Below are 13,747 nucleotides of genomic sequence, written 5' to 3'. Positions count from 1 at the left end.
TGGGAGAAAAGTTATGAAACGTGGGTTTGTGGGAGAAGAGAGTAAAGTGTATGCAAAAAGAGAGAGAGAACGTGTTAGAGCAGATATACGGTAATTATGTGAGAGAAAATAATAAAAAGGAGAGAAAAATATTATCTAGCATATACGGTGCCTTAAATATAGGATGTAACTATAATTAGATATTTTGCTATAAAAGATAAAAGGTATTTATAGGATGTAATATTTTAAAATGGTATTTATTTAAAATAAATAGGGTACTAAAGTTTTCTATAGGGTGTAAAATTTCCATTATTTTTCACTCTCTAACCAAGTAACGCAAACTATTTTCACTTATGACTTATGCTTAAAAGTTACTTAAAATAAGCCCATTCAAATGGTTTTTGAGTCATTTTTCCGGAAAATATTAGTCGTGATCTTAAAAGCTTGAACATCAGCTCAGTTGTGCCTAAGGATGGACACTTGACATCATTTCTATCTCCTTGTTCCAATTTGGTCTACGATATTTATGCTAAATAGTTCTAGTCTTCATCTGAATGTATAAATGCCATCAAATTGAAAAAAACTTTTAAGGGAAATATTAAGCATATCTGCAAAATCAAATTGTCATAAAATTATAGTAAAATGTAACCTTGAAACAACTACTTCCTCCGTTCTAATTCATGTGAACCTGTTTGATTGGACACAAAGTTTAAAAAAAATAAAGACTTCTGGAATGTGTGGTCCTAAACAAGTCAAAAAGAGATCCAGAGTATTTGTGTGGTTACAAAAGCTTCTCATTAAGGGTATAATTATAAGTTTAAGCTAAATTATTTCCAAATTTAGAAAGAGGTCATTCTTTTTGGAACGAATCAAAAAGAAAATAGGTTCATATAAACTGGAATAGAGGGAGTAACATTTAATAATAGGAAAAAAACCAAAGAAAGGTAATATGGAATGTTCTGCACTAAATTAGATTAACTGGTATCCAAAAACTAAGCTACATTTAAAAAACATTTGAAGAGGTAACTATTATGTTCTCTTATATTAGAAGCGACACTTGACCAGCCTGTTTCATCAACATGTCTGCTTGAGACTTTCTGATATCCATGTGTTCCGCTCTCGCTCCCTCCTATTAAAACACTAGGAGCCTCTAAAAAAACCCACCGTTTGTGGACTCCTCTATCCTCTGCTCAATGTCTTTCTTGCTAAAATCAGGAAATTGATAGATTAACAAATTGTGGTTGACTTCGTTCTTCTCCACATTTGAATAATTAGTTTCCATTTCATTCTTTACGAGCTTCTAGGGTTTGTCAATCAATTTACTTTTTAGGTTCTCTCGTACTTTTTCAGACCTCACTAGTGTAATTATTTTTGTTGTTCTCTCGAACTTTTACCGTTGGAAATTTGTCAATAATTTACATCCAAGTTATTGAAAAATAATATTCATAAACTGAAAAAAGATTAGGGCAAAAATGTCTTTAACGTTCATCTATTGCCGAAATAGGAGAGTTTCCAAGAGTTTTGGGGCCAGGTGCAATTCTTCCAAATATAAAGGGGTCAATCGATAATTAACCTTCAGTTTCCCAGATTTGGACTGATTAAATCCAAATCGAAAACACAGAGCACCGAAATACTCACAGAAGGAGAGGATTAAAGCATGTCGTCACCGGCGAACGATCCAAGGCAACCGTCAACGGCAAAGCCGTACAAGCCAGCGGCGGTAGCTCCACAAGATCTTCCTATAGATTACTCCGGTTTTATAGCCGTGGTGTTTGGTGTCTTCGGTGCCATGTTCAGAGTTAGTCATTCCCCTTATAAATTTGCATTTTTTCAAATTTATTACGATTTCATTTGATGTTATATTAATTGACATAGCTTAATATATGTTTATTTGTTACAAACAGTATAAGATTTGCTCGTGGCTTGCAATAATATTCAGCGCTCAGTCACTTGCTAACATGAGGAACTTTGAAACTGATCTTAAGCAGATCTCCATGGCAATGATGTAAGTACTTATAGTTTTTGCCCCAGGATCTTAGACACGTCGAGTAAGGATTTTTTTTGGACTTGCTTAAGTGTGTGCTTCTGATAACAAATCCACATTAATTCATAAGTTTGACCTTCACTTGGCATTTGCTGCTTTTAATCAAATCTCGTTTGATTATTGTTGTGCATGATTTTATGGTACTCCACCTTGGTGTAACTTTATTGAATGTTTCACACAAATTTGTAGTTGCAAAGTCTCATTACTTCATGAGTTCTCTTTGATTTGTATTAGGGCTTGTTTTCATCACAAATTTAGCTCAATCTGTGAAGAAAATGGACTCTAAGCTCATGTTCTTATACAAAATGCTAGTCGTGGGTGGGGATTGTATGATCTTATGGACGTTGGCCCTATATTCAAGATATGAAACTTCGGAAATTGAATGGCAATGGAAGGGTGTTCTCCAAAAATACTTTTATTTGCAGGATATATGCCAACACATGAAAAGAAGGGAAAAACTCTAAATCAAGGATTTAATTTGGTATGACGTTATCATAGATCATGATGTCAAGATAAGAAGGATTTTTTGTTTGATAAGGAGAAAAAAGGTCCTCCATTTCTTGACATCATCTTTTATGATAACGTCATACCAAATAAGAAGGAATCTTCTTCCTTCAATGTTGTTTTTCGAGGATATTTAAACAAAAAAATAAAGTTAAAGGCCAAGTTATCGTCATAAAATACTATAGAGTATGTGTAGACAATTTTGTGTGGCCTTAGTTAGGGCTCTGCTTAATATAGAAGATTCGTGTGGTCTATGTGCAAGGATGACAATCTAAAAAAGAAATGGTCCAAACTTGTGATGCTATTTGCATAATAATGTTACTTCAGGAATTTAGTGAGTGAGAACCAAAAGCTTGAAATGGGGAGGTGCTCTAGAGAATAGCTCCCTGGGCTTTGGTTCAAAGGCAAATATAGTACAAAACAGGGTATTTGGTATGCACACTTCATGGAGTTTGAATTTAGAAATGCAAGGGATAGACCCATTATACATAGAGTTTTGACCTAAAACAGTAAATTTCTCAAGTTAAAAAGGAACAACTGTAGTGAGTAGTGAAAAGGTTTATGGTATGTAGAATTAAGACGGAATATATGCAATGTAAGTTCAGCTTCCATAAGAAGTGTAGTTAAAGTGAGATTAGATTGAACTTCGGTGTTCAAATGCGGATGAATCATAACTTCTGTCACGACCCAAAGTAGGGGCAATTGTCAGTTCGTCACCCAACTAGCTTGGACTTGCCGAGTGAACCCTTAAACTTGTCGTCTTGGTACGCATAAATCATATGTTGGTGTTCTAAGCGAATTCATCATCGTGTGTCGTCTAATTAAGATACAAACATACCTCATTTACTCCTCTACCCAATCATGGAGCTTCTTCAAAATCTGCTACAAAATATAAGTGGAATGCGGCTCGATAAATGATTAGTAAAAATAAAAATGAACAAAGCCAACACTGATCAAATGTGGGACTCACCACTATGTAGTGGTGCTCAACTCGCGAACTGGACGTCGTTCAATATCAAACCTATAGCACGAAGCTAAGTGGGGTGAGTGTATAAAATCCCAGTAAGTCTCCTTGACCTCCGACTAAAAAGTTGGCCAAGTATTTTAAACATACATGCACTTTAATATCAAAATCATATTTCTCATGTAAATCAATAAAATTTCAAAAATACTTATAAATACATGGTAAATTATTTAAAGTTATTTTTGAAATCCCACGTTGCTTGTAGGCCATAAACAAAAATGTTTCTTAATTCTATGGAGGTTCCATCTAGATACTGACAATGTGTGTGCGCGACATGGAGGCCACCATCCAGGCAGTAGCTAGGTGGCCTTCCAACCATTCCAGTAGATGGTCCGTCCACCTTATGTACGGTAGGGAATGCAGGACTTTTGTTGAGTCTAAAGATCTGGTCAAACATACCCACTCAATCATCTAATACGGTCCCTCTCAAAATATTCCTTCCTTTTTTCACGTCACCAATTAAAATTGAGCATAACCTTCATAAGTGAACATATTAACATTTAAATTCCATTTCTCTCGTCCATAAATCATGAACATAAATTGTAATCATAACCATTAAAACATAATTGTAACCTTCATTTAACGAATAATCATCTTTCAGCTTTATAATAAGGTGATACTTACGCCCATCTCCACGTACAATATTTATAAGAATCAGTTTTGTAATTAACAGAATATGCCTCTTTTGAGGGATACACTCTTAAAAGGTTAGGTCCTCACCTTTCTTTTCTTGAATTCAAAAATTCTCCGCCTTTTCTTAGCTTGACACCTACTTTAGAACCATTATTTTCTAAGTACGACAAAGCTTCCTTATAAATCTGAGCTTAAAGATTTTGGTGCAATAGCTATTTTTTCAATATCTAACTACTGTGGTTGATTTGTTTTGAGGGCTTGCAAATCAAATGCTCCAACTATGGGATAAATTCTTGCTCCTTGGCAAAACAGTCTGGTTTCGGATAAATCATGGGTTCGCATATAAACAAAATAGAGCTTGTGCAGTGAAGCTCACCATTTACTCTAAGCCAACTAAACCATGTCAGTTCTCCTCATACATAGGTCCAACCACTAAACCTAGTAACAATATAACAACTTACAAGCAAAAGCAAAAGAAGTTGTGAAAATGGTTTATCCTCGTATTCACGTGAAGGTATTATATAGAGCCTTATTGGCGATTAAGGTGTTCCTAACAAACGGCCTGCTAGTTAGTTAAATGATACGGTTTATAAGATCTATTTATTACTTAGCCATTAAGTAGATTAGCTAGGCTTCTATAATCTGGCCATTATTTAGTTAATATGTATTTTAATATTCTAGTGGAACCCATTTCCTTATTTAATAGATTAACAACTTAATATCATATGTGAATATTGCTATGATACTTAGTATCTTATTATTATTAGTATTATATTTGTTATTTCTATGATTAATTTATCCCACTTCCTCGTGGTACTTGGTAAAGTAAAATACCAAAGTACATATATATATATATATATATATCATTCCTTATTTCTAATATGTCCAATCTCAAGAGAGCGTCGCGTCGCCATTTCGATGGAAATGTTATATGAATTTCCCAGCTAGAAAGAGAATAAATATCATTGACATCACTGTTATAAAAAAAGATCATCTTCACATTATTTGAATTCTTTTCTTAAAACTTTAATATGTTATTTTAATAATATCTAAGGCATGCTTGGGGCAGGGGTGTTACATCAAGATGCAGCACAGGAGGTGATACCTAGCAGTTGGGATTAAGGCTTAGCCATGTTGGTACACTTTTATTAGGTCTGGTATTTACTGGAAGTTCTTTTAGTTTATTTGCAGATTAGAAAAAAATTAGAGATCCTCTAGTGTCAAAGAACCCCTAATATGAATTCAAATACAAATTATTAAGTATCTGAATGAAACTGGTCCAAATGGATCGTAATGGATAGTGAGGATTCATACAACCGACCAACTACTTTAGGATGGAGGTGTTGTTGTCGTCATCATCGTCATTTTCTTCTTTTGATGATGGACCAACTAGTTAACATTCTCCCCGGTTATAAGACAACGTTTTACCTCAAAGCAGTGAAGTAAAAGAAAAAGCGAAGCATTTTCTTTTGTGTTTATATAAAAACAAATAAAAAGAGAATTTAATAAGAGGAAGTACCATCTTTCTCAAAAAATAAGAGGAAGTTCTTTATTTTATGAGATACCTGCCCTGCTGCCTACATAGGTGGTTGCAACTTTTCTTCAAAATAGTGCAACTTCTATAGTTCTTACTTCGCTAGAAACAGAAAGCGCTTTAATCATTGGGGAATTTTTTGTTTTTGGTCCCTTGCCTTTTCGATATCCAAGTTAATGCAGAAAGTAACCATTACCCTACTTATTTCCCTTGTCCAGCAGCATGATGGAAACTATGTAACAGTGATATTGCCATTTATATTCTTTCATATAATTCGAGTGTCATTTCATTAAAATGCATTATCTGTCCTACTCCTTCTGCCCTTAGGATGTAGACCGGACAAATCGACTTTGTGCTGCCAGAACAGAAGTCAGAAAGTTCTTAAATGGCTACAATAGTATTATAACATTTTGGATGCATGAAATGGTAAACATCTGTTAAGCCTTTCATTAGGCCTAGCCATCCGAGTAATTACCCCATCTGAGGTTTTAATTATCAGTTAATGTTGGCTGTACCAAAACCAAATAAATAAATTAAAATGGCGGTTGCTGGCTTTCGTTCTTTTTGTTCTAGAATCACTGTCACAATCATGTAACTCCTGTCCAAAATTGACGTGATGTAGTTTTTATGGCTAATTTCTTTGGGTTGGGGTGGGGGTGGGGGTGGATATTATATCGGACATTGATTAATATATGTTCTGAAATAAAAGCATAGATATTGCTACTGCCTGAAAAATACCATTGACACTTGATTTAGAGTAGTCACATAAAATATAATTAAAGAAGAGTATGGTCAAAGGAGGATGGTGTAAATAGTAACATGGTCAATTGAATTGATAACGACAAGTATCTAATAACCTAAAGGTGCTATTGCAAAATGATTCTTCTGTTATTTGTTTCAATTATTCTCTTCATTAATTTCTAATCACGTTATTTGTTCTTTTCTTGATCCAGGTTTGGAATTATGGGTCTTGTGACTAACTACATGGGTGTTGGGCCTCGGTCAGGCAAGAAAACTTGATTGAAATTGTATTAAGGCACTTGCCCTTGTTTTTGAGGATATTAGAAATGTTGAACTCGAGTATGATGCTCTAGGGCCTTAGGGATTTGTACTGTTGTTTTTATGATTATGAGAATATTTGAATATGCAAGCTTTTTGTAGATTTAAGCTCCTGTATGGGGCTATCATGTACTAAAGCTGATAAACATATGCAAATTAAATTGAATAACTTAGAAGACAATTAAATGTATTCAACGTTCTGTAAAGAGTCAAGTTCTATACCCCTAGGGGCGAATGCACAATAGACGCTACGAATTTGGCCAGACCCGATGCAAATCTATTAAACCTAGTAACTTAAATTTTATCAAAACACAAAGTTTAAATTCAAAATTTACCTTTGTGTACATGGATGGTATAAAATTACATATTGACATATAAGTGCTTAAATGGGTATTTGAGCGAAAAGCCACTCAAAGGTAGGGGTGGCAAAAGGGTTAAAAGAAAACAATTAATCACTTATATTTTTCATTAAAAATGGGTTGGATAATGAACTTCCTATACCATATTTACCTTCCTATACCATATATGAAACCTTATTACCCTCAATGTTTAAGGATTGTGTTAATTAAATTTCAGCATACTAAATTACCATTTATATACCACAATTCAGATTAAGGGTATAATTAATGCTTCATTTTATTAGGCGTTAATTTAGGAGCGTATATTCTCCCATTTTCGTTTACCCGCCTCTCTCTCCTCCCACCCCCCCACGTTTTACCCTCCCCCCACGTTTTACCTTCAGTTAATTCCCCCATTTTCGTATACTCGCCTCTCACCCACGTTTACCAGCAGTTACTCACGATTCTACAGTTTTCTTTTCCAGTTAATTTCACAAAATCCTATTTTGAAGTTGCATCTGTTTTTTCAAGTCCCAAATCATGAAAAAAATCGGCACTCCAAAATACATCTTCGCACATGTTGACTACAAAAATTTTCGCACATGTTGACTACAAAAATTTTCGCACATGTTGACTACAAAATTTTCCTGTTGGATTGATCAGAATTTGAACTAAATACATCTTCGCACATGTTGACTACAAAATTTTTCTCTTCATCTACAAAAATTCTACAAATATACTACAAATCAATTTTAAGTATGTATAAAGCAGTATTATTTGTAAGGGTATCTACATAATTACTACATTTATACTACAATTAAACTACAATCTATGTTGAAAATCTACAAATTATCTACAAAATATCTACAAACTGGGTACATTGAATTTTAATATCCCAATTCCCATTCAATTGTAGCATAATTGAGATTTTTGACATAATTGCGTTTTTTCAGAAGATTTGTAGAAGTTTTAGTCGTTTTTGATGTGTGAAAACAGAAAACAAAGCACCTACAATTAGAATACAAATAATCTACAATTTATCTACAAAATATCTACAAACTGGGTACATTAAATTTTTATATCCCAATTCCCATCCAATTGTAGCATAATTGTGATTTTTGACATAATTGCATTTTTCAGAAGATTTGTAGAAGTTTTAGCAGTTTTTTATTTATGAAAACAGAAAATAAAACATCTACAATCAGAATACAAATAATCTACAATTTAGCTACAATTTATCTACAATTTCTGCAATATGTCTTCTTCTTCGAGTTTCAATCTGTAATTCAGTCAAAACCAAGTCTAATCTTCACCAAAACCCCTCAAAATTGAGATATAAACTTCAAACCATATTCCCGATTATTTTCAACAACACCCAATCTAAACAAATAATGATTTTTGAAAACTCAAATTTGAATTCAAAGCTTTCAAGCTTTTTTAATGGCTATCAATGGTGGAAAATATATGGAAGAACAGATGAAGATGAAGATGAAGAACAAAAATCTCCTTTCCGTTTCAAAACTTGAATTTAATGTAGACTCAATCAATCGCAAGATTTTTTCCTGATTTTTAGCGCATTAATTATGGAAGATTTTGCCCAATTAATCGTGTATTAAATAAATGGTACAAAAATTGTAGGAAAACTGTGGACTGGGCGGATAATTTACATAGTATGCACATATTTGGTAATAAGGTTTCATATATGGTATAGTTAGGAAAAAGTCCCATTTAAAAACGGGTCACATATGGATAAGAACTATATTATCCATTTAGTCAATGGATAGCCAATGGGTCTAACTTTTACATTTGTCAAGCCTCAAATTGGGGGTTCCTTAAGTTAGGGAGACTAAGAATTCTTCCAAAAGTGATCATATGCAAGAAGTCATGGATTATCCGTCGGTTAACCCGTTTTTATCCGTATTAAATATGGGTCGGTTCGGATAATTTATTAATTTTTTTATTACCCGTTTTAACCCGAACCATATCCGCCCGCCCCGCCCGTTTGCCGCTCCTACTCAGAGGTGACTTAGAAGTCCAACTAATCACAGGTAAGGGGTTGTTTAAGTCCAAATCACCATGGCAAGAGGATATATGTATTTACTATAGTTAGCTACAAACTCTTCAAATCAAGGTATTGATAAGAATTTGCTGACCAAAGATAATGTTACTTAACCGATACGGTCCCTAAAATGTAAAAGAATAGCAGATTAACTAAGTTGCCAACTACTTTCATAACTTCTCGTTACAAACATGCAAGACACTGATAGTCGAAAAATACTTACCTACACTTGATGTTTATACCAAATCATGCTAATATGCCATAGAGGTTAAGGGTAACATGACCAAAAACGTCTAAGGCAGCCTAATGACTTGTTTGATATCCAACAATGGTATATATTGTGATAGTAGAGAGATACAACATTCACATTCAATTTACTAGCGTTTTAAGTTCCTTAATCGCTTTTCATTTTAATTACTGCATTATAATTTCGTTTGCTTTACATAAATCTTTAACGTTTCTCTTTTGCATCAAAATTAGATAATGACTTTTGTTCAACTAGGATCTTCACTAGTGATTGTAGGAACTAATTCTTGACTCTTGAGATATAGAGTCCGTCTCTTGGTTCATACGGTAATTCAAGCCATACACAAATTACCTCAAATGACAACATATACTCAAAATATACGAATAATGAATTTATCTTTGTTTGTTTTTATTGGACTATACAACTTGAGGAAGAACAAGTTTATTAACCTAAGAGAATAGGAAGCAAAATATATTAAGCAAAACAACAATCAATGCTGCAATGCCTCAGTCTCGGATAAGTTAGAGTCACTAACTTCTTCGGTATTAACTTGATTACATTGCCGGTCCAAACTCGTATAAAGAAGGAGGGTTACAATAGGGTTGACAGCCAATATAAAATAAATAAATTTTATGATATATTATATCCTCACAATGAAGGAAAGTAAATGTATGAGCAATTCTAGGAAGAAACTTCAAGAAAAGATATTTAAGAAACTACATTCAAGAAGAGTCATCTTTGCATATATCAATTGATCATGAATCCACCAAAGATGTGGTGCAGTGGGTAGGACTGCTCTTCCCTTAATCAGAGGTCTCGAGTTCGATTCTTGGGTATGGAAAATCTTTGGTAGGGAGCGCTTTCCCCCGAATGGGGCCCTACGCGGTGCGAATCCGGATATAATCGGCTCCAATGCAGGTACCGGACACCGGGTGAGAAACCAAAAAAAATTGATAACATGTCAGGTTTACTAAATGGTAAAAACTTACTCACATCAGTGTGGAAAATTAAGTTGTCTTGTAAAATAACAATTTAACATTTACTCAAGTTATTGGCATATGGCTGTAATGTAATGTGGTTAAAACCCATAAAGAAAAAACTAAAAGGAGAAAGAAAAGGAAAAAAATAGAAACAAGTATGTAGAGATGTAATTGCAATAAATCATGAATTTTATTGGTAACATCATTTCGTGGAAAAATTGAAAACAATTATTTAGTATCATCTCTATTCTAGCCAAGTTATTGATACAAGAAAAACAAACAAAAACTTGGCTTAGTTACATTATTATTATGAAGAATCAACAAAGAATGATGTAAAATAAAGAATGTCGACTTCCACATCTCTCGTCCTGAAAAACCAAAAGTGCTAGTAATAATTGGTGTAATCTTTCTTTTGTCCTCTTATTATTCTTCCAAGAACCCATTCTTCTATCTGTATCAAAAAATTTGAAAAGAGGTTATTTCAGAAAATAAATAATTTGATAATACAATAAAGAGACAAATGCAAGATATCTTCATTCTAGTTTGGCAATATTACAGTCACTTTGTCTCAAATTTAACAAAGAAGCCATATACAAATCCACCTAATTATTATAATAAGCTTCCCAATAATGTTTATTAATTGTGAATGTACGTATATGCAAAAACTAATTAATAATTTTCAACAATATATAGCATTTCAACCAATAACAACAACAACAACCCAGTAAATCCCACAAGTGGAGTCAAAGAAGGTAGAGTGTACGCAGACCATTCCCCTGCCCCAGAAGAGTAAAGAGGTTGTTACCAAAAGACCTCAAGAAGAAGAAAATAAACAATAGATCAGTGACATCAACGAAAGCTAGAAAAATAATATCAACGTTGTAAGAGACAAAAAATAAATAGAAAAGCAATAATAATAACCAATAATAATGCTATACCCCTACATAAACCACTAACAACCCAAGGTGAAACATTATCAGCCTAGCTCGCCCCGGTACAAAGTAGAAAAACGCTCGCTTCCCTCCTAACCTACAACCCTAATGCTCGGTCTCCACACCTTCCTATCAAGAGCCATGTCCTCGGAAATCGAAGTCGCATCATGTCCTGACTGATCATCCCACCTCAATACTTCTTAGGCTGCCCTCTGTCTCTCCTCGTACCTGCCAATGCCAATTGCTCACACCTCCTAACCGGGGCATCTAGGTTTTTCCTTCACACATGTCCGAACCATCTAAGCCTCGCTTCCCGCATCTTGTCATCGTCCATGGGAGTCATGCCCACCTTCTCCCGAATATCTTCATTCCTAATCTTATCCAACCTAGTGTGCCCGCACTAGGGGTGTACATAGGTCGGGCTGGTTCGAATTTTGCAATTACCAAGCCAAACCAATTGTGTCGGGTTATTAAATTTAAAGACCAAACCAAACCAATGAAACTCAGGTTTTTCGATCTCGGTTTTTCTCGGATTTTTGGGTTATTCGGGTTTTTTCCGGTAAAATCTTCGTAACACAAAACATATAACTTATGCTCAAAATATTTCTTTAATCCTAATAAGATACAATTATATGGTATTTTCCAAGAAAATAATACAAAATTATGAGATGTGTCATGTTATTATCCTAATATTCAACAATAAAGACAATAGAATTATGTAATATAAATAATGCTAATTAAAAAGCCATAATAAAAATAAACATAATCTAAAAGTACTAAATCATGCTAAAATAAGTAGACTTATAAGGGAGTATTAATTACATGACTAAACGCTACAGAAAAAATAAAAATAGTTTATGTATTTTTATCTATATCATTGCAAAATAAAAAATAGATATTCAATACATTGTCGTTCCTAGTATTGAATTGAATGTATTTTGTTAGCATTAGTATTGATTTAATTTTGGTTTGGGCTTTTGATAGTATTATTTAAGTTACTAATATTAATGGTTATAAAACTTATTGGAGCATTCAAAAGTTCTAAGTCCAACCTTGAAAATAATACTTTAAAAGATAAAATGATAAAAATGTTTAAAAAATATTTATAAATCACATCATAATAATTATATTTATATATTAAATATATCTAAAATTTCTATATATGTAATGTCGGGTTGGTTTGGTTTCGGTTTGACTTTTTTAGTTAAAACCAAACCAAACCAATTATGATCGAATTTTTTTTCTAACACCAAATCCAAATCAAACGAAACCATAGTCATGTTTTTTTTCTCGGTTTGACTCGGATTATCGGGTTGGTGCAGTTTGTCGATTTCTTTTGTACACCCCTAGCTATATAGCCGGCACATCCATTTCAACTACTTTCCCATAAATGATAAATTACAATACGGGCTCTATTTGGAAAAGGTAAAAATCATTTATGAAATATGAACAATTCCGCAATGTGGAAACTTTAAGATTCAAAAATATTTATCGTAAAAAATGAAAACAATTTTAAATTTTCGTTTAAAATTAAGAAAATGCAAAGAAATTAATGTACTAGTTACCTCTTCATCATCAATGGCACATTCAAAACTTAGACGATATTTTTCCATTATCCAAGTATTTTTCTTAGCCGATCTAGAACAATACTTCAAATTAACTTTGAACCCAACCACATCTCCTTCTGAATTATAAATTGGAAATTCTTTTCCAAAGCATTGCCATAAACCTATTTCATTTCCAACAATCTGAAATTTTCCAATTTTTCCTCGAAAATACTCATCTTGATGGATGAAGAAGTACCATTCTCCTGCGCTGCACATATTTTCCACTGTAAAAAAATAAAATGTCAACGACAAAGTTTATTTTTTCCATACACAAATTTGTATTGAAAACTAAATAGTAAGCTCAATTTAATTATTCTTTTCTTCCGCGACGTGACTTATTCTTTCCTTGAAATATTGTGTTTAATTGTTATACTAAATATAACAAAATTTAATACTACTGTTTAATTTGATTAAAGTTAAACCTCTTTATAACAGTTTCATTTGTTTCAATATTTTTTGGCTGCTATAGAGAAGTGAGAAAATTCAAAAATAGCCAAATTTACAAGTGGTCATTCAAAATAGCCACAGTTTCAAAAGTAATTGAAATTTAGCCACTTTTCATGTAAAAATAAATCTGAACGAAAATACTGTTCAAAATCCGGAAAATACTCCAGTATAATATACTGAAATTCCAGTAGAGTTCCAGTATAGTATACACAGGTGCTCCAATCTCCAGTATATTATGCTGGAACTTTCTCCGTATTGCAGCAAAATAGTGACTATTTTTCAATGACTTTGCAAACGCTGGCTATTTTTGAATGACCAGTCCGAAAACTAGTTTACCTATGCTATTTTTATATAGAGAAG

At 33.2% G+C, this 13,747-nt stretch overlaps 1 protein-coding gene across 1 annotated transcript; it reads left to right on the top strand.

Annotated features, from left to right (window-relative positions):
- The first annotated feature begins 1,561 nt into the window (after positions 1–1,561).
- LOC104225090 (protein Asterix) lies at positions 1,562–6,983 on the top strand. The gene is made up of 3 exons (XM_009776857.2): positions 1,562–1,777; positions 1,884–1,984; positions 6,672–6,983. The coding sequence occupies exons 1-3, from the start codon at positions 1,637–1,639 to the stop codon at positions 6,736–6,738; spliced, it is 309 nt and encodes a 102-aa protein (XP_009775159.1). The 5' UTR covers positions 1,562–1,636; the 3' UTR covers positions 6,739–6,983.
- Positions 6,984–13,747: the final 6,764 nt, after the last annotated feature.

The sequence above is a fragment of the Nicotiana sylvestris genome, chromosome 10, assembly GCF_000393655.2.
Source record: "Nicotiana sylvestris chromosome 10, ASM39365v2, whole genome shotgun sequence".
In the NCBI taxonomy this organism is placed as follows: domain Eukaryota; kingdom Viridiplantae; phylum Streptophyta; class Magnoliopsida; order Solanales; family Solanaceae; genus Nicotiana; species Nicotiana sylvestris.
This window is presented reverse-complemented; position numbering and strand designations above follow the sequence as displayed.

Bases quoted from the DNA above. Each gene is read 5' to 3' on its own strand.
- LOC104225090 (XM_009776857.2), top strand. From the start codon at position 1,637: ATGTCGTCACCGGCGAACGATCCAAGGCAACCGTCAACGGCAAAGCCG. The intron at 1,778-1,883 runs GTTAGTCATTCC...TGTTACAAACAG, and splicing joins TCTTCGGTGCCATGTTCAGA to TATAAGATTTGCTCGTGGCT. The intron at 1,985-6,671 runs GTAAGTACTTAT...TTCTTGATCCAG, and splicing joins CAGATCTCCATGGCAATGAT to GTTTGGAATTATGGGTCTTG.